This window comes from Oryx dammah, unplaced genomic scaffold (genome assembly GCF_014754425.2).
Source record: "Oryx dammah isolate SB20612 unplaced genomic scaffold, SCBI_Odam_1.1 HiC_scaffold_18, whole genome shotgun sequence".
Taxonomy (NCBI): Eukaryota; Metazoa; Chordata; class Mammalia; order Artiodactyla; family Bovidae; genus Oryx; species Oryx dammah.
This window is the reverse complement of record NW_024070202.1, coordinates 21,026,859-21,048,747: the sequence shown is the minus strand read 5'-3', so window position 1 is coordinate 21,048,747 and position 21,889 is coordinate 21,026,859. Positions and strand designations below refer to the sequence as shown.

Genomic DNA, 21,889 nt, shown 5'->3' with positions numbered 1-21,889 from the left:
ATTCTTTACCACTGAGCCACCTGGGAAGTCCTTTCTTTATTGTTACCCAGCATTTTAAATTATTATACCCACATTAAAAATTTTTTTAAGTGGGAATTATTTTCCTTTTTTAGGTATGTAAGGTAGAAAGAACTTGGGAAAAATATCCAAATTTGGCTTCAAGTGAGGCTTTACCTTCATTTTTTTCCCCTAATTGCTAACCAGTTGGTCAATCACCAGATTTTGAGCAATCCTTTCTTTCTCCCCTGAATTTTTGATGCCTTCTCCACTCTGCACTAACATCTTACACATATTATTTTCAGAAAAATTTCAAGAAATCTCCAAGATCAGTTTATCTTTGCTATATATTAAGATAACTTCAGGTTGACTTGTCTTAAGCTGTATCAGCTATTCAGTAAATTCACTGATACTGAATTTCTCTTGTTCACAATATAAATGAGTAATAATAAATGTAATAAAAAGTATTATAATTGAAAAAAAGATTGTATTAATTATGAGAAAGCTACCCTTAAATCTATGGCTATCCAGGTGGCTCAAGTGATAAAGAATCCATATGCCAATGCAGAAGATACAGGCAAGAGATGCAGGTTCAATCTCCGGGTCAGGAAGATCCCCTGAAGGAGGAAATGGTAACCTACTCCAGTATTCTTGCCTAGAAAATTCCATGGACAGAGGAGTCAGCAGGCTGGTCCATGGAGTCACAAAGAATCAGAAATGACTGAGGACACAAACACATACCCTTAAATTTACTATTTATGAATTTATCTTTTCTTTTATGGTATAAGCACAAGTTATTAGATTTTTTTGGTGATTGATACTTTAATATTTTAAATATTAAATATTAAAATATGGAGGGCATCACCGATTCAATGGACATGAGTTTGAGCAGGCTCCAGGAGTTGGCGATGGATAGGGAAACCTGGGGTGCTGCAGTCCATAGGTTCACAGAGAGTCAGACACAACTGAGCGACTGAACTGAACTGAACTTTAATATTTTAAAGGCTGCTTAAAAGAAGATGTAAAATTGACGTATCTACCATGTATGAAAACAAATTGGTGTTTCCACTTTTGTTTTCTCTGCTTCGAAGACGAACCACTGTGGGTCACAGGCCCCCATGTGGCTGTTTCTGAAAGATTCAGAAACATTGCCTCCACCTGGGGAACTCAAGCAACTGGCAGCTTGTGCCACGTGGCAGTTTTTGTTCAGCACTGTGAAAAACTGCTGTCTTTTTTCAAATCCCAATGTTTGTGAGAAACTGTGGAAAGTTTTTTGTGTACTTCCTACAACCCATTCAAGGATGCAGATATTGTGCAGAAGGTAAGAAAACATGTGTAATGCACATGAATTGCTAGTGTTGGAACTCTGTGTGTTGGCGTGTTTGTGTCATCCTCTGGATGGGGTTTATGGAGCTAATGTAAATCTCAGTAAGATATATGTTTTACTATTATTGCTAAAATGAGGCTAAATTTCTGGCTTAAATTGGCCAGATTTGTTAAGGGTTCTTTGCCAAGATGTTTAAATCGTCAAAATTATTTTGTTAATGTGGAAGTGTGAACAGTTAATATCAGCAATGGTAATGTATATTGATACCATTTATCTACTAATAACATTCAGTAGGAAGTACCTTTCTCCTTTATGATATTCTTCAGTTCAGGTCAGTCACTCAGTTGTGTCCGATTCTCTGCGACCCCATGGACTGACTGCAGCACGCCAGGCTTCCCTGTCCATAACCAACTCCCGGAGTTTACACAAACTCATGTCCATCGAGTCAGTGATGCCATCTAACCATCTCATCCTCTGTCGTCCCCTTCCCCTCCTGCCTTCAACCTTTCTCATCATCAGGGTCTTTTCCAATAAGTTAGTTCTTCACATCAGGTGGCCAAAGTATTGGAGTTTCTTCAGCTTCAGTGTCAGTCCTTCCAATGAATATTCAGGACTGATTTCCTTTAGGATGGACAGGTTGGATCTCATTGCAGTCCAAGGGACTCTCAAGAGTCTTCTACACCACAGTTCAAAAGAATCAATTCTTCAGTGCTTAACTTGCTCAAAGTCATAACCCCAGTCTAATCATTAGCAAGTTCACATAAACTCAAATTGAGAAACATTCTACAAAGCATGTAAATAGTACTATTTAGAAGTGTCAAAATAAAAGAAAACCATGAAAGAGTAAGAAATTGTCAAAGATTGGAGAGGACTAAGCAAGCATGAGTAATGCATTATGAAGATATCCTGGACTGAGTAACTAGAACTTTTTAGAAAAAAACACTCATGAAAAACTGGTAAAAATCTAGAGACTTCAGTTTATTTATGAGTAGCATCCTAAAGGCAATTTTTTAGTTTTGACAAATGTATCACTCATCTAGAGCCAGACATTCTGGAATGTGAAGTCAAGTGGGTCTTAGAAAGCATCACTATGAACAAAGCTAGTGGAGGTGATGGAATTCCAGTTGAGCTATTTCAAATCCTGGAAGATGATGCTGTGAAAGTGCTGCACTCAATATGCCAGCAAATTTGGAAAACTCAGCAGTGGCCACAGGACTGGAAAAGGTCAGTTTTCATTCCAATTCCAAAGAAAGGCAATGCCAAAGAATGCTCAAACTACTGCACAATTGCATTCATCTCACATGCTAGTAAAGTAATGCTCTAAAGTCTCCAAGCCAGGCTTCAGCAGTATGTGAACCGTGAACTTCCTGATGTTCAAGCTGGTTTTAGAAAAGGCAGAGGCACCAGAGACCAAATTGCCAACTCTGCTGGATCATGGAAAAAGCAAGAAAGTTCCAGAAAAACATCTATTTCTGCTTTATTGACTATGCCAAAGCCTTTGACTGTGTGGATCACAATAAACTGTGGAAAATTCTGAAAGAGATGGGAATACCAGACCACCTGACCTGCCTCTTGAGAAATCTGTATGCAGGTCAGGAAGCAACAGTTAGAACTGGACATGGAACAACAGACTGGTTCCAAATAGGAAAAGGAGTACATCAAGGCTGTATATTTCACCATGCTTATTTAAGTTCTATGCAGAGTACATCATGAGAAACGCTGGGCTGGAAGAAGCACAAGCTGGAATCAAAATTGCTGGGAGAAATATCAATAACCTCAGATATGTAGATGACACCACCCTTATGGCAGAAAGTGAAGGGGGACTCAAAAGCCTCTTGATGAAAGTGAAAGAGGAGAGTGAAAAAGTTGGCTTAAAGGTCAACATTCAGAAAACGAAGATCATGGCATCCAGTCCCATCACTTCATGGGAAATAGATGGGAAAACAGCGGAAACAGTGTCAGACTATTTTTCTGGGCTCCAAAATCACTGCAGATGGTGACTGCAGCCATGAAATTAAAACATGCTTACTTCTTGGAAGAAAAGTTATGACCAACCTAGATAGCATATTCAAAAGCAGAGACATTACTTTGCCGACTAAGGTCCGTCTAGTCAAGCCTATGGTTTTTCCTGTGGTCATGTATGGATGTGAGAGTTGGACTGTGAAGAAGGCTGAGTGCCAAAGAATTGACGTGTTTGAACTGTGGTGTTGAAGAAGACTCTTGAGAGTCCCTTGGACTGCAACGAGATCCAACCAGTCCATTCTGAAGGAGATCAGTCCTGGGATTTCTTTGGAAGGAATGATGCTAAAGCTGAAACTCCAGTACTTTGGTCACCTCATGCAAAGAGTTGACTCATTGGAAAAGACTCTGATGCTGGGAGGGATTGGGGGCAGGAGGAGAAGGGGGACGACAGAGGATGAGATGGCTGGATGGCATCACTGACTTGATGGACGTGAATCTGAGTGAACTCTGGGAGTTGGTGATGGACAGGGAGGCCTGGCGTGCTGAGTTTCATGGAGTCGCAAAGAGTCGGACACGACTGAGTGACTGAAGTGGCTGACTGAACTGATCACGGTTTTTAATAAGTGAACATTAGTGGAACATGGATAAAGATTATAAGGGATAGCTGTGTATTATTTTGCATACTTTGTGTGAATATAAATCATTTTCAAATAAAATGCTCATCACAAAACAAATCAAAATTATTTTGGAAAGCAAAGAAAACTGTGAATGCAATAGGGATTGACTGGTACAGGGATGCTATCTTATAAGGGCACCTGGGAAATGTCTCTCTGAATAGGTGATGAGCTTGAGCTGAGCTCTGAATGAAGAGAAAGGTGGGGAAAAGGACTCCAGGGAAAAAGAACAGCAAATGCGAATGTCCTTAGACATTTGTAAAGATGGACACTCGAGGAACTGAAGGAGAAACAACATGGCAGAAACACTGAGTGGATGATTCCTAGGAGCTGAGATCAGATGAGATGAATTTGGAAGGGAGAATCTATAGGGCCTGTAGACCATGGTAAGAACTTACATTTAGTCCCAGCTGCAATAATGTCTTATGGGATTTTAAATAACTGAATAACATGATCTGAGGGTTGTATTCAAAAAGCTACTATTCCTGTAGAAGTCTCTATCTAGGAGGCTATTGCATTAATTCAATAGAAAGATGGTGGTGGCTTAGGGGTTGGGGGAGGTGGAAATGGCTTAGACTAGTGGCAAAGGAAAGTATTGAGTATTGAGTTGAGATGTCTTTTAGAGATGGAAGCTCATGTATTAGATGTGGGAGAAGATGGAAATAGAGAAACCAAGAACAACATCTAGGTTTTTTCCTTGAGTAATTGGGATGGGACAGAGTACAAACACACTGGCTGGGGAGAGAGAGGAATCAAGAGTTATGTTTTGGCCCATTATCTAAGGTGGGGCATGAGACATACAGACATAAAATACACATCAGACTTGTGACCTTGACACTGATCATGGATATTGAAGAATAAGGACCCTTACTGGGAGCCCCAAAATATACTGTCATGGAGCTCAGAATTGATAACCAATGAATTTTTTCCCCATTCCTTTTCTTTTATAGCTAAATTATGACTCCGAATTCTTTGAAAATAGACAACATACTCTTTACATCAATAGCAGTGCTTAATAGAACTAGTGGCCCAACTCAGCAAGGAACTTAAAATAGAAACCACATAATGGTGATTTTTTTTTCCTTTGGGGGCTTAGACAAGTATGAAGCTGATAAAGGAGGGATTTATTCCTGGTTGAAGATGGGGGGTACTGTGCTGATATGTGACCAGGTTATGAGGGAAAACCAGTCCCCTTTGATTTAATATCTGATCTCATTCATATGTAGGAGACTGAAAATGCTGTGAAATACTGCTGTGGATGAGTAGGCAAATGTTGCTTCAGTAAATGATAATTGTATGGGTAACATCTGGGCTTCCTAGGTTGGCATTAGTGGTAAAGAACCCACCTGCCAATGCAGGAGACTTAAGAGACAAGGGTTTGATCCCTGATTGGAAAGATCTCCTAGAAGTGGGCATAGCAACCCACTCCCGTATTCTTGGCTGGAGAATCCCGTGGAAAGAGGAGTTTGATGGGCTACCCATAGGGTCACAAAGAGTAGGACACAACTGAAGTGACAGTATGCGTGCGTGCGCACGCACGCACACACACACACACACACACATACAAATACGCATGGGTTACATCTATGAACATTTTCATCCTGAGATTACTAGACTCACCAAATTAGAAAACCCCAAATGACACAGATACAGCAAAACAATGGCAAAGAATATACATTATAAATTACAGTCAATTTCAGTAAATTACAATTGAAAAGATTAAAAGTTGTAAAGAATACTGGAAGTAAGGAGAGGATAACATTTATAATGTGCTGTCATCAAAGAAAGACTTTTCTGAGCCCAGGGCACTAACACTGAGAGTTTGGACGTGAATAGCTCTCGGTCAGATAAAGAGTGAGGGAAGGAGCTTCCCAGATAGCAACAGTAATACATGGATGGCCTTAATGTGAGTATACGCACAAAAGTAAGGGCAGGACAAAGATGCTGGATCTCAGTGAGCAGGTGAGAGCATAATAAAACATGTACTTGGAAGGGCAGTGGGGCCTAATATTTAAGGAGCTCTGTATTTCATTCTCTGTGCACTGAAAAGTCCTTGGAGAATTATCCTGAGAGAGTTGGTTCGTAAATGTTCACATTCCTTACACAGCTGCTGGCCAACTAAACCTGGCTACAGGCAGTATGTTCAGTAGGGAAGGGTAGCATCTGCTCAGGTAGCAAAGCTCGTGTCCTTCACTGGAAAGGAGAAAATCCAGAGAGACACATTAGGTTCACTCAGTGGCCAAGCTGAGATATTTTGAAAAATATTGTGGGTTTTCTTTTGAAAGTATTTTTCAGAACTCTTTACACCATATTTTTTCAACACTTTTTACACATGGTACCTCAGACTGTAAAGAATCTGCCTGCAATGCCAGAGACCCAGGTTCAATCCTTGAGTTGGGCAGATCCCATGGAGAAGGGAATCAGTATTCTTGCTTGGAGAATCCCATGGACAGAAGAGCCTGGCAGGCTACAGTCGATGGGGTTGCAAAGAGTTGGACATGACTGAGTGACTAACATACTTTTTATAAAATTTCAAATAATGTTATCAAATATTTATGTAAAATTTTGCAGATGTTTCAGTGGAAAGAACCAACAATTTACCAACATTGGTGGTGGTGGTGGTTTAGTCGCTATTAGTTAAAGAAATAGTGGCAACTGTTTAAAATTAAAAAAAAAAAAAAAACTTTTACTCTAGAGAATAGCATAATACAAATAATTACTTCAATAGAAATTTTATTTTGTTATTGTTTGCACTGAATTTAGAAACTCAGTATTTAAAATTTGCATTTCACAACATGCCTTTAAAATGTAAGAACTATTTCCTGTTTTATTGATATTACTACTCATTCAATTTCTCAAGCCTGAATACTCAGAATTATTTCTCTCATTCTCCATATTTGAGTCCTCTTACTGGTTTTAGGGAAAGGGAGATGATTGTTATTTTTTACTTTTAGTATACAAGATAGTCAAACATATACATAATTATCCTCTCTGATATGCCAGTAAAAGCTTACCTTGAAGTACCATTTAGACTTCACTTAAAAGTCATAGATAGCAAACAAAAATGTCACTTAATCCTCTTAAGAATTTCTTTTTCGTGCTTAGCAAGAATCTGGGACAAATGTTCAGTAATGATGGTGATTTGGCCACTTTACAATGCCAGGTTGCGGTGTCTGTGAGTCTCTAGGCTCTTCCTGCACAGTGACAGGGTGAAGGTGCAGGTTTAACCTTTTTATCTGCTTTTAGACAGAATAAAATGAAAAACCCAAAGGCTGAAAGAGGTCTTGCGGTAACTGAAACTTGCCCCCTTTTAAGGAGCTTATTTGGAAAAAACCTTATCACAACTACTTCAGATTTCCCTGGCTCTTCTCAGTCTCATCTTCAGTGAGACTCTGAAATGTTTTTTAACGTGGATGTATTTCTACCCCAAACCTATGGTGATTGGGTAGGCAATAGTCAGTCATATTTACCTTAAAAACAATCAAAAAAGCAAAAATTAAGAAAAAAAATCTCACTTTAATAGTATATTCTCATGACTAGGTTTTGTTTTTTACAATTCATATGTCGTTTTCACACAATTTATCTACCCTTGGTGATTTTTAGAAGCCAAATAAGAAAAGAAACATTGATTTAAGGTTATAATTGTAAAGAGTATTATTCAAACAAAAAGATTGAATGCTTTTATTAGAATAATGCATGGAAAAATATTTTTCACATTTTACATAGTTAGCAAAATAGTCCTTGAGCTATACATGAAGAGGCAACATATCAATTGAAAATAGGCTATGAGAAATTAAGATTGTATTCTAGAAAGCCTACAGCACCCATGGAAAAATAAAATAGCATAGCTAATCAACCAACAAGGAGATAAAATGGATCATAAAATATACTGTTTGTTTGAGGCAGAAAAATGTGAAAAGTGCCAATAAGACAAATAGAAAACAACAACATGGTAAATTTAAACCCTACAATATCAATAATCAATTAAACAAAAATGGTCTAAAATCTCAGCTGAAAGTCAGAAATTGTCCAATTGGACAGAAAAGTAAGACACAACTATGGGCTGCCTAGAAAAACCAACTTTAAAGATTTCTAAAAATGAGGTTGAAAGTGTAAGAATAGAAAAAGATATACCTAGGTAACACAAATCACAAGGAATATAAGCGGCTAAATTAATAGACAAAGACTATAGAGTAAAGAATATTACATGGAAAGGCAGTATTCATTTCCTAATGATAAAAGAGTCACTTGAACAACAGAATATAAAAATCTAAATCCTTAATGTACCTAATAACAGAGATTCAAAATATATGAAGCAAACTTATCCATCTTCAAGAAGAGATATACAAATCTATAGTTTATGTTGGAGATTAACACCTATCTGTCAATAATTGAGCATGTAGAAACAATAGCAAAGTGAAGGAGACTAGAAAATCCATATTATCTACAAATTGCAAAACTGGAGGAGGCTAGGCAATCAGTATTATTTACAAATTGTACATGAAGCATTTACTGAGATATAACACATTCTAGGCCCTAAATTAAGGAAATTAGAATATTAGAAAAAGTTTGAAGTTAATTAAAAGAAAAACCTACTAAACATTTATATTGGAAAAGAAAAATAGTCACAAATTAAAGACCTCAGCTTATACACTGAGCCTAGAAGAAGTACAGATGAGACCCAGAGTAAGCAGGAAACGGAAATAATGATCAGAGTGAAAATCACTGAAACAATACACAAAACAGAAAACTCAAGAAAATTAAAAGGTAGTTCTTTGAGAAATTCGAGAAAATTAATAAGTTCCTAGCCAATTCAATCAATAAAAAAGAGAAGATAAAAACTACCAGTATCAGGAATAACAGACGTAATACAACTACAGATTCTACATATATTACAAGAAAGGATTATTATGAATAACTCTACCAACGAACTCAACATAAATGAAGCAGACAAATTTCTTGAAATACACAAAACGAAAGCTCATTCAAAATAAATATAACTTCAACGACCTAATGTATATTCAATAAACTGTATTTCTAGTTAAAATCTATCACACAAAATAAGGAAGCAAAAACTCATGCCCAGATGACTTAGGAATTCTTCCCAACATGTAGGGAGGAACTACGACCAATTTTACACAACTCTTCCAAAAAATATAGAAAAGGGACAGCTAAACTTCTGTGCTGCTGCTGCTTCAGTCGTGTCCAACTCTGTGCGACCCCATAGACGGCCCCCCACCGGGCTCCTCCGTCCCTGGGATTCTCCAGGGAAGAACACTGGAGTGGGTTGCCATTTCTTTCTCCAATGCATGAAAGTGAAAGTGAAAGTGAATTCGCTCAGTCATGTCCGAGTCTTTGCGACCCCATGGACTGCAGCCCACCAGGCTCCTCCGCCCATGGGATTTTCCAGGCAAGAGTACTGGAGTGGCCTGCCATTAAACTTCTGTGCTGCTGCTGCTGCTGCTAAGTCGCTTCAGTCGCGTCCAACTCTGTACGACCCCATAGACGGCAGCCCACTAGGTTCCCCATCCCTGAGATTCTCCAGGCAAGAACACTGGAGGGGGTTGCCATTTCCTTCTCCAATGCATGAAAGTGAAAAGTGAAAGTGAAGTCGCTCAATCGTGCCCAGCCCTCAGCGACCCCATGGACTGCAGCCTATCAGAGGTCAGCATTATTCCAAAAGTAAAACCAGATACAGGCATTACAAGAAAACTATGGAGCAACATCCGTCATGAATATAACTACATATGACCAAAAAAATTGCACATGAGAAAAATCACATGGTGATTTGGGTTGCAAATAACAGAAAACAGAAATAATGTAAAAAGAAAATCAACACTAAGATTTTAGGATATGTCATTGACTCTGTGGAAGAGTTAAATGGAATCCCTCAGAAAGTGTGGGCAAGAGAGCAACTCCATAATCTTAGCCGTAGGAATCTGCCTGGTGGCTCAGACAGTAAAGAATCCTCCTGCAATGTGGGAGACCTGGGTTCAATCCCTGGGTTGGGAAGATCCCCTCGGGGAGGGTATGGCAACCCATTCGAGTATTCTTGTTTGGAGAATCCCCATGTACAGAGGAGCCTGACTGGCTCCATTGGGTAGAAGGGGCCTGGGGGATAGGGAGGGTCGCAGAGTCCAACAGGACTGCTCAGCTAAGCACACACACCCCTATAGAGCTCCATTATTAACCTGTCTCAGCTTTCAACTCCTCCTCATCTCTGTTTAGTTCTAAATTCTTCTGAGAAGGAATCTGATGAGCCTATCTTTGTTCATAATGTGCTAAACTTGGCATCTGGGTATAAGTATTACCATGACAGGGGTAGACTCAGTTTTATAATCCTGTGTATGACTATGGAGGAGGCAATTCCTAAGGAAGAGATGTCCAGGTGACTGCTATAAATTTCTGGAGACTGTAATGTTTCATTACTTAATAATGCAGACTAAAATTTGGAATCCAAGATATGAAAGATATAAAATTGTTTCAAAATATGATTCCAAATTATCTTCATTTGATCTCATCCTGAAAAGGGGGGAAAAAAAGCATTAGAAAAACGAGAACTAGTAAATCTTAACTTATATTAAAACATATTTCTCAAAAATTGTCCTCTTAGATATCTATAACCTATTTATCTTATCAGTTGGATGAATCTAAAAACCTTAACCTTTTGCAGCTGTTTCTCATGCGAATTTATACCAATGTGGCCCAATGAAACTGAAATTGAAGGTGACTGTGTTCATAAGTATCAGTTTGTTTTTAACAATGTATTTATAAACCAATAATTTCAAAAGGTTTTTAATTTCTGTAACTTACTTTATGTGTTGAATTACAGAATATTCAACAAATAGCCTAGTAGATATCAAAAATAAAAATTGCTTTATTATGCCTTTAAGAAATAGTCTTGGAACTGGCAGAGGTATAGAGAGTTGGGTATATTCATGTCCTACAGATACATGTGTATATTGGTAGAATCATTTCATGAGAAAATTTGGCAATTTATCTCAACAGCCTTAAAAATTCACGTGTTTTTATTTCTAGGAATTCCACTTTCAAAATCTACCTAAAGAAATATTTAAAGTTAGTTATAGGAGCATTTTTCAAATAATATGAAAAGAATTGCATATATCCAGTATCTGCTGGTTAATTCAATATTTTTGATGCATGCATTATGATAAAATACTCTGTAAACAATATTATAATGCAAGAATACATATTTTAACCTTAGTAGTAATCTTGGCACTTTGTACCAAATAAGCTTGAAAGATAAACCCAAAAATGTTCATGGTGGTCCCTTCCCAATCTATATTTTTCATTTTCTAATATAAATTTTTAAGTTATTTCAAATGTTAAGGCCCTTTTCCTGTAACAAAAAACTCTAAATAGTTTGTCTAATAAAATTTATGATGTCTAGCTAATAGGGGGCAGAAATTAAAATTGTTTATTGAAACATTAGCCTTTTTGTGGGTTTTGTTGATAAAATATATTGATAATTATATGGTGATATACTGAATGAAAGAGGAATTGTTGACATATAATTAATATATCTGAAAAAAGTATAATTAATATGTCTGAAAAAAGTATCTTTAATATATCTGAAAAAAGTATCTTTATGTTGAAAAGCAGAGACATTACTTTGCCAACAAAGGTCCGTCTAGTCAAGGCTATGGTTTCTCCAGTAGTCATGTATGGATGTGAGAGTTGGACTGTGAAGAAAGCTGAGCGCCGAAGCATTGATGCTTTTGAACTGTGGTGTTGGAGAAGACTCTTGAGAGTCCCTTGGACTGCAAGGAGATCCAACCAGTCCATTCTAAAGGAGATCAGTCCTGGGTGTTCTTTGGAAGGACTGATGCTAAAGCTGAAACTCCAATAGTTTGGCCACCTCATGCAAAGAGTTGACTCACTGGAAAAGACTCTGAGGCTGGGAGGGATTGGGGGCAGGAGGAGAAGGGGACGACAGAGGATGAGATGGCTGGATGGTATCACTGACTCGATGCACGTGAGTTTGGGTGAACTCCAGGAGATGGTGATGGACAGGGAGGCCTGGCGTGCTGCAATTCATGGGGTCGCAAAGAGTTGGACATGACTGAGTGACTGAACTGAACTGAACTGAAACCATGTTGACATAAAATGAATCAGGATAAATAATATAAAATTTAGATACCAGCTCTTTGTCTTTAAAAACTGGTACTAGAATAATCCTCAAAGTAAATCACTCTGTGTTGTTTTTCTATGCCCTATTCCATTTGCAAATGGATTTTCCAGCCCATTTTCCTAGTGCTTTCTAAACAAGCAATTGTATATCTCAAAGTCTCAGTTTGATTAGACCCTGTTATAAGAGAATAAAATAGTATCCTTAATAATAGTAACATTAACCATAAAGTACAATTTTTTTTCTGCATTATAGATTTGGATTTTCTTTATCATATACTTATATTAAAGTAAGATCACTTCTCCCTCTTGAATGAACAATAAATTTAAGCCACCTGTTATGATACTCAGAATATTTGTGTAATTAATTGGAAAAATTGCAGCACAAAGTCACACAATTTGAGAAAGTAACACTTGAATGAAAATGTTGAGTCAAAAGTCAACAGATACAGCTTCAGGATAAAATAGAGAATACATTACAGCAAGTGTTTTGTTAGAATTGACAAAGTGATAATTGTGCCTTTCAAGCAGAAATAATTTATCTGTTGTTGTTTTTGAAACCTTTTTCTTTATATTTTAGCAAATTTTTTTGATCTACATTGTTGCAAACAGTGATTATCTTACCCAAATAGAGGATGCCAATTGATTCAAAAATTAATTTCATGATTTATTTTCTTTTCAGTCATTTGTTATCTCTTCCTAGTAAACATTTCCATAGAGAGTTCTTCCCTATTCGGAAATAAATTCAACATTTTTTTAAGTTTATTTAATAGAAAATTTTCATTCAGATATGTAATTTTTCAAAAATCATATATACTCCAAAGTAGTCTATTATTTCCTTCAAATCTAGATAATGATTTGGCCTAATGTTTAAAATGTTTGGCAAAATTTTTATTACTTAGATTAATTTGAGGATGGTTCATTTGTTATTGGGATTTTGTAACTAGATATCTAACAAATAATACTTTAAAATATCTGAAATTACATGTTTGTTCCCCTCACATTTAGACTAAGGTCTCAGAATTTTCCAAATCTACATTACAGAATTGAGAAAATTATTTTGTGATTATCATAAAATTAATTACAGTGCATATCATAGAAAATATTTGTATATTTTAGGACATTTAAGAAATCTTACTTTTAATATTTATCAGTCAGATATTTTTCTTTTTTCTAAAATAGAACAAAAAAAAATCAAAAGCTATTTTGAAACATTTAGATTCCCCTGATTTAATCTTAAAAATGCCCAGGGATAAAAATTGTAAAATTTTCCTGAGTTCCTCGAGAAACTTTAAACTTTTTTAACCTCAGAAAAATGAAAAGAATGACTATTGTTTAACACTTACTATTTTTCACTGCTGCTGCTGCTGCTAAGTCACTTCAGTCACGTCTGACTCTGTGCGACCCCATAGATGGCAGCCCACCAGGCTCCTCTGTCCCTGGGGTTTTCCAGGCAAGAATACTGGCGTGGGTTGCCATTTCCTTCTCCAATGCATGCATGCATGCTAAGTCGCTTCAGTCATGACCAACTCTGTGCGACACCATAGATGGCAGCCCACCAGGCTCCTCTGCCCACAGGATTCTTCAGGCAAGAATACTGGAGTGTGTTGCCATTTCCTTCTCTGAATATTTTCCCTTAACATAGTATAATCACTTCTGTAATGAACATCTCTTTCAACCCAGAGTAATGATGGATTGGGTTATGAGAGTAACTTATAAAAGGGTAAAGCATTTGATTTTGCATTATCATGACTATTTTTATAATGGGAAATTATAAAGTAGAAATCTTATTTTATTTGTTCCTTTTTTTAGAAAAGATAATTGCTTAACAGAAAGTAAATTCCTTTTCTTTTCAAGAGATAGACTTTTCAAGAGTAGTCATATTCAACATGCATTAATACAAGCTTGATAAGCTGATATATTTCTCTGCTATCAATATCTATGAGATTATGAGTCAAAGTAAGAATATGGTACTTTGCTGATTGCTAGAGAATAATTATTTTTCAAAATGTATTTTACTTTTCCTTAATATAAACCCCTGAGTTACAGTTTTCATGAGCTTTCCCATAACAACTCTTTAAGATGACCAACTACAAATTTTTTCCCACCAGGTCAGCTGTCTGTCTCATTATCATCACCACCTCCAGGAAGGCCAAAGGTTGTGGTGGAGCTTATTGAGTCCAGGCTTTTTTGTAGGTGTGCTTTTGATGTTTTCCCTACAAACAACTTGGTGGGATTTCACATAGCTTGATCTAGGTTTTCTTCTCAAGAAATCAAAGAACTGAAACAAGAGACCACAGTTCAGGTATTCTCTCATTTAGAACTGGATGGTATAAATCTCAGCGGAGACAGGGTATGTTCAAAAAGGTGGATTTTCTTTTATTTTCATAAATGTGTTAATTTTTAAAAATGGATTTTAAAATTGGAAGTGGGGACAAATTGGGAGATTAGCATTGACACATATATAGTCATGTAAAATAGATAGCTAGTAGGAACCTGCTGCAAAGCACAGGGAGCTCAGCTCAGTGCTCTGAATGACCTAGATAGGTGGGGAGGGTCAGGGAGGTCCAAGAGGGAGGTGATATATGTATACTTACAGCTGATTCACTTCATTGTGCAACAGAAACTAATGCAATATGGTAAAGCAATTATAATCCAATAAAAATGAAAAACAAAAATGCTAAATATATATATATATATTCTAATACAGTTTTATCCTCAGGATATAAAGCACAATGTTTTTCTTTTAATTTTTTTTCTTGGGAGTTGTGCCAACTCCAGTGATATCTGGATTAATCAGTAATCTTAGTGACTTTATATGAGTATCTGCTTTAGTAATTCACTGATTATTATCAATGAACCCTTATGAATTTATGTCCCTTTCTTGTTTTAAAATATAATTTTATTCTGGAAAAAAGTTTCTATTTTTTCAATGATAATATCATTTATTATCCACCTTTAAAAACATCTTAAGTACAAAGTCTACAAAACACTGATTTATGTTGAGGTTTAAATAATTAATATTTTATAGTGGACTTTTTCTCAATTTTCAAGCAAGCTTTTAAATTACTTTGTTCTATTCTATCTTATGCACAATCTACCAAAAGTTAAAGTTAAGTACTTTAATAATTTATCCATATGTCTTCCAAAATTATGTTACTAAATGACTATTTGTTAACTGTATTCATAGATATTTTGTAGTGCTTCCGTCTTTTTCTTGGAGAACCCACATGTACAAAGTTTAGCCGTCAAAAGCCGAGAATTTTTTGCCAGCATTAAGGTATGTAGCAGTGGGTGTAGATTTGAAAGGTTATTCCTCTGGAACTGTGTTTTCCACATCGTGATCTGTGGCTGCTGGTTCCAGAACCACATCACAGACTCCATGCTGAGACCCAAGAGTTTGTACTTTTTGAGAAATAGCTCAAATAATTCTAGTGCCAATGAGCTTTGAGGTCCTGTTACTGAGCTAAAGTTGGAATATACTTGCCTTTTTTTTTTTTTTTTTCAGAAAAAAATTCTGTCTGCCTTGAACCAGAATCATGAAGGCAGGCTTCAACCAGACTGCCTAAAATATGTTGTGGAACGAAACTGTGCCTAAACTCTAAACATTACAGCAACTCCACATACTCTTCTGTGCATTGCTGATATATTTAAGGGTTTGGTTTTAATTGATCTTGTTAGTTAAAAAATTCTAGTGTTTATTGCTATCATCAGCTCATTCAGCAAAATAGGAGCTATAGAGGGGAATGCCCTTTCAAAATTATTATATCTTAGAAATAAATTATATTTTAACACAATTGCTTTACATGTTTTCTTACACCAGTTACACTGAATTAAGCACTATATCTGAAGATGGGAATGAATACCAGTTGAGGATAGAGAGCACAGTTCTTATTGTTTGTCCTATTGGATTCAGTGAGCTTGATCAGGAGTGCAAAATCTCATTAAAACTGACAACTGTTGATCAAGGTAATATGCTAAATCCATTTCATTATTAGATTTCAAATAATAACCAATGCTTTTTTCCTTCAGGAAGTCACTGGAGTGCACACATATAATTAATTATATTGCGTGTTTATATCATTTTACAACTCAATCATGTTCATAATACTGGGCCAAATTTATGATTGCCAAAGCAATCTATATTGCAGTCGACATTTATCCCTCCAGGGCTCAAAGCACAAGTTAGGAAAAAAAGACAATAATAAACAGTCTCCACATTGTTATCTTTCTCTTCCTCCTCTTTTTTCTCTTTTTCCTTCTCCTCATCCTTCCACTTACTCTTCTCTTTGCTTTGTTTTCAGAGATTGAGGGACACACTGGTCTTTAAGATCTTCCAAGTCATCCCTAATGAGGAAGGTGTGATAAATTATGCTAACAGTTCAAGCTTATGTATCACAAATCTCATAATGCATTCTTCCCACTCTGCTCTCTAATGTAAGCTCATGTTTGAGATGCTTTGCTTTCAAATTCTTCCATTTAAATGACTAGTTATGGAGAGTGTATGACACGGTATATCACTGCCATGGCCACAGAGAGAGCTGAAATTCTCCCTCAGAACAAGATAGACTATGAGAGGACAAACTGTGTAGAGCAGTGATTGGGTTGCTTGGGTTCTTTTTTTTTCCCTTAAGCCTCTGATATAGGGACCAAGCAAGTAAACTATAAATAAAATAATTTTCAAGAGAGATTATAACTCTGTTCATATATTAATACCTTTTTCACCATAGGGCATAAAATTTTATTTACTAAATACACCAAGTGCAATGTATCTAGGTCTTCACATCTATATTATACCTAATTAAATCAGAGAAACAAAAAGATAAAAATGCTAAGAGATTGCCTCATGGGAAGTACTCACCCAGAAAAACAGAAGACTACAGAGACAGAAAAAAGAATCAAAAGAGGCTATCCCAACATGCTTGACACTCAACAGGCTTAGGTAACACCCAACTATTCCCTCGGATTTCAGGAGCACCACAAGCAACACTTTATTTTTAAATACAACCCAGAATATGAAATTAAACCCTCTCTCTCAGGCTGTTTGACACATCTACTTCAAGCTATTTGCTTATTGTGTATATTTGCATAAAATATGCAAATTTTACTAAAGTTTACGGGAATAATAGGAAGAGGGTGATGTGACTGACATCTTCCAAAATTGTTTTAGGCAAAGATTTCCTTCCAAGTGTACTAAAATATATTTGCCAGCTCTCAATTCTTTCAACACGATAAGCACTGCTAAAATAATACAAAAACAGCCTAAATATATTCCTGCATTTTAGAAGTTTATCTGTTATTTGTCAATTAAAAACAATTTCCTTTTTTTCTGGGTAAAATTTATTTCATCCTGATATTCTTCATCTCATCTTCTTTAAGTATATTTTCATTATATCTCTACTCCTATAGAGCAGAAGTTGGTGTCTCCTACCATATTTCTGGGCTTCGCAGGTAGAGCTAGTGGTAATGAACTGGCCTGCCAGTGCAGGAGACTTGAGACTTGGGTTTAATCCCTGGGTTAGGAAGATCCCCTGGAGGAGGAAGTGGCAACCCACTCTAGTATTGTTGCCTGGAGAATCCCATGGACCGAGGAGCCTGGTGGGCTACAGTCCATAGGGTCGCAAAGAGTCAAACATGGTTGCGCCTCTGAGCACAAACATGCACTATATTTCTAGAAAGACCCCACTGCTTTTTCATAGTCTTAAAAAGAACAGTACTTGGCCCTCATATCATAGACTAGGGGAAATTATGTCTGTGGTCTATCTAAGCAAGATATATTTCATATTCACCTTAGGGAGATGGCTAAGAGTTTAGATGTTTCTGTTATTTGCTATGTATATGGGAAAAGTATATATTCCTAGGGAAAAAAAAATGCATGAAGAGGAAATTTTTTCAGGAACTTAGAATCTATGCAGTGAGCTTATCTCAGACGGACTTTGTATTCACCAATTGGATGTGAGAACAAACTTCTTTTATAGCCAGCTTTTGGTGGACTCTATCCATTTTGTTTAGTTATACAAATTTCTAGAGTTTCTTCCTTCTCTTTTCTTTCCAAATTATTTGTGTGTATTTTTTGTTCCAAGGCAAAAAGCATCTTAAGGTTCTGAATATATTGGGACATTTGGAAAGTGAAAGAGATTGAGGATTTATTTCTGGTGTGGAATTACTTAGTTTAGATTTTTCTGTTTTTTTAAAATGATGAACTCTGTATCAATAATTAAATCTGCTTGGTGAACTCTGTTTCAGTAATCATTGCTATCCTTCAACAATGGATAGATAGAATATAAGTTCAAGCCCTAAGATTTATCTGTACCCAAGACCTAAAAGAATTAGAAAGAAAAAATTAATTATGTTTCATAGTGTTAGAATTGCATTATTTTCTTTACAGAAACAAAAATAGATTTTATATTGCTTCTAAATTATTTCCAAAAGCATATGAATTTATAATCTATGAAAAATAGTAACATATCTGTATATATGTTTACATACATGTTGATTAACTATTTGTAAAGATCAGGTAGAGTTCAATAGCTTTGGCCTAAAAGACAGAAATTGCCTATACATTTTTAAGTAAGAGGAAATAATTTAAGAATAAATTCTGAATTCCCTGTTTTATGTTATTATGGATTTTGGTTGGTAGTTTCTCTTAGGCAAATTTTCTGTGTATTTTGTTCACTAAAATAGGTACAGAACAGCTAGGCTTAAATTTGGCACTGTCTTCCTGTCCCGTGGACCTTCACCAGACATCACCCTGTGCTACCGGAACCTGCAGCCAAGCTTTTGTCTACTATACTGTGGTTACAGATTTTTCACAAGACGGGAATAGAATTTCAAATATTGTAGTAGAACCTAGAGTTCATGAGAATTTCCTGTGGAACAGCTACATTCCAGACAGCATCCAGGTTAACAAATTATAAAAATCTTTTTATAAACTAAGCTTTAAAAATATATGTATTTTATCACTATACCTTATAAACTTTTCATCTCAAAATTATTTAATGAGCTATTTCAGTTTTTAAATGATTTCTACCTTAATAACTATGATAAAACAGTAGCTGATTAAAAATTCACTGAAGTTGTTAGAAAATGTATTGTATATCTCTAAATAACAATTAATAGTAATATTTAGGGACAATTTCTTTGCTTTTAAGATCAGAGTGAAAGATGTCCCAACTGCTTACTGCTATTCATTTACTGATCCACATATAATCACCTGTGATGGCAGGTAGGTTCCTGAAAGATTTCTCCTTTGGTAGTTTGTGTTTTTCTTGGATTTTGTTGCTTTGTTTTAAACATTATACTATGTTTTTTCTTAGTCCTCTTCACTGAAAGATTAAAAAGGAAGGCATGTATGAACATCACTGTTTTGTTTCTAAATATTTGTTCGTGTGAAATGTTTTTTGCCCTAAAATCTAGTTCTTTTCAAATATACAGAATAATTGTGAAGCTGAGTTTGTAAAAATGAAGATTCTTATAAATATAGTCATTTTAGCTTGACCATTTATTTATCATAATGATTAAATTATCTGTTCTAGAGATATGTACTGTATTGCATTTCTACATGATATTGAAATAAGAATATTGAAAGTTTAGGTAAGATGATTAAGCTAACACATATAATTATTTTAAAAATTAACCACTTGTAATTCATTGCAAGGATACTCAGGGGGAAAACTGTTGTAGCTATCATGAATACCTGGATGTCTGCCTATGGAACTTAAAGTAAACTGAGCAAAATGACCCAACAGTAACCTAAACTAGCTTGCTATTAATACCTGCATAGAAGGATTTAAACTCAGTTATACTGTTTTGGGAAATACATGATTTTAAGATGTTGCTAAAGAAATAATAAGAATACCTCCTCATTGAGTCATAATTTTCTTTGTGATAGCAGCTCATTTCTTTTTTAAAAAATTATAATGTGATCATTGTTAATAAAATTATTTAATATCAGCAAAAAGATGTAGAGCCCCCCCACCAATAACAAGTGAAATTCCAAAAGTTTGAAAAGGTACTGAAAGTTTGTAGGAGGTGACCCCACACACAACAATCTTTTATGATTAGAATTAAATTAAATTCTTTATGATTATAGCTAAACTTAGAAGCTTTAGTGGAAAAACCTGAAGAAAGCATAGTGGCTATTAATTTAATTTGTTATAATTCAACAATATTAGCCATGTAACAACTAAGTGGCAAACCATACTCTAAGTGTTGGAGTAGGGAAGTGCACAAAACAGACAAACTTCTCCTGACCTCACGAGGCTTACGTTTGTATGGATGGAGAGAGACATATACGACAAAGTATGTAGTGTATCTGAGGGGAAAGAAAGTAGTGTCAGAAAGAGAAGGCTGAAAGTGGGACTGACTGAAGTGATGACACAGAAGAAAAATGTACTGAGAGAGAGTTGGGTGTTTATTACTACCTTGTTTCATTTAGTAAAATACAAATAATTGTTGTGATGTATAAAGCTATTAGAATATAGATTTTCCATTCTTGGATCAAAATATATTGAATGCATATAAATAAATTTAATACATATATTTAGTTCATAACATAGTTGTGATATTTTATACCAATTCTTAATGCAATTGACTTCTGTTAATGATAGGATGTATGATAACTTCAAGAATGGAACATTTGTGCTTTATAAGAGTATGTCACGTGATTTTGAAGTCCATGTACGTCAGGGGGACTGTGGAAGTTTTCACTATCCTGTGTCATGTAACTGCGGCTTTGTTGCCAAAGAAGAAGGTGATGTGGTTACTTTCGATATGTGCAGTGGTCAGCTACATGAATCACAGCCATATTTATTTGTAAAGAGCCAAGATGTAACCAGCAATATCAAGATAAGTAAACAGTATGTATGATTCTGCACTGTTAAAAGTATTTTTTGTTTTTTTTCTGCTGATGATTTTGGATTCATTCTGCTGATGATTTTGGATTCAAATATGAATTTCATCTATATTAAATTAGGTGCTATTATTTTCCAATGTTAGTTTTTTTAAGAAAATAACTTACCAATTAACACTGATCTCAGAATACATTTTTTTTCACTTACCACACAAATAGACACAACAAAGTTAAAACTGTCAAATCTAAAGTGCCTTAAGATTTCAGTATGATAACAGTGGATTATTCATAAAAAATATTTTTTATAACATCCAATAAACAGTATATTAGGCAGAGATGAAATACATAATTAAGAATAAATATTCAGGAGTAACTATTTTTGAAATGAATACAAATGATTCTGCTTCAGGAATAAACTGGTAGATACATGAAAGAGATTAGAAAATCAAGAAATAGACCTAAGGTTATATATTTTAAAATAATACTTAATATCTGTGGGCTGATTATTTGCATTTTAAGGTCATCTTCCCTTCATCTTCCAAAAAAGTAAATTCCAGGTGAATGAAATTTAAAATTTAAATGAAAGTAGTAGAAGTTGCCAGGTCCAGCACAGCGGGTGAGAAAGACCTGGACCGGGGGCGAGCACCGTAATGAAAGGACAGACCCCTATAATTTGGCAAGCGGGGAGTCAGGGGGCCATCCTGCTGTTCATGGCAGGGGGACAAAATGGCTCCTTCCAGCCCGCACTTTTATTGGCAGAAGTCACATGAGATCATTAGGGAATAGCTATACTGGGGAGTTTGATGAGCGCAGGCTCTGCTGTTGATCAGGAATACAGGAATAACTTGCTTTGTTTCCATGGAGACGGACGCAGGGGTAGGCAGTGAAGCGGAACAGAGAGCACTTCCTGCCCCAAGAATGTCAGGTCAG

General features: G+C 35.8%; 1 protein-coding gene across 1 annotated transcript in view; it reads left to right on the top strand.

Moving 5' to 3' along the window:
* The window catches only part of VWDE (von Willebrand factor D and EGF domains), an 80,063-nt gene that overhangs the window by 7,538 nt on the left and 50,636 nt on the right, over positions 1-21,889 (top strand). The window contains 11 exon segments of the mRNA XM_040260948.1: positions 1,089-1,229; positions 1,231-1,318; positions 10,634-10,663; positions 10,666-10,694; positions 11,606-11,609; positions 14,220-14,461; positions 15,299-15,402; positions 15,932-16,077; positions 18,793-19,010; positions 19,260-19,333; positions 20,718-20,959. Coding sequence (XP_040116882.1) covers positions 1,089-1,229; positions 1,231-1,318; positions 10,634-10,663; positions 10,666-10,694; positions 11,606-11,609; positions 14,220-14,461; positions 15,299-15,402; positions 15,932-16,077; positions 18,793-19,010; positions 19,260-19,333; positions 20,718-20,959 — 1,318 coding nt within the window.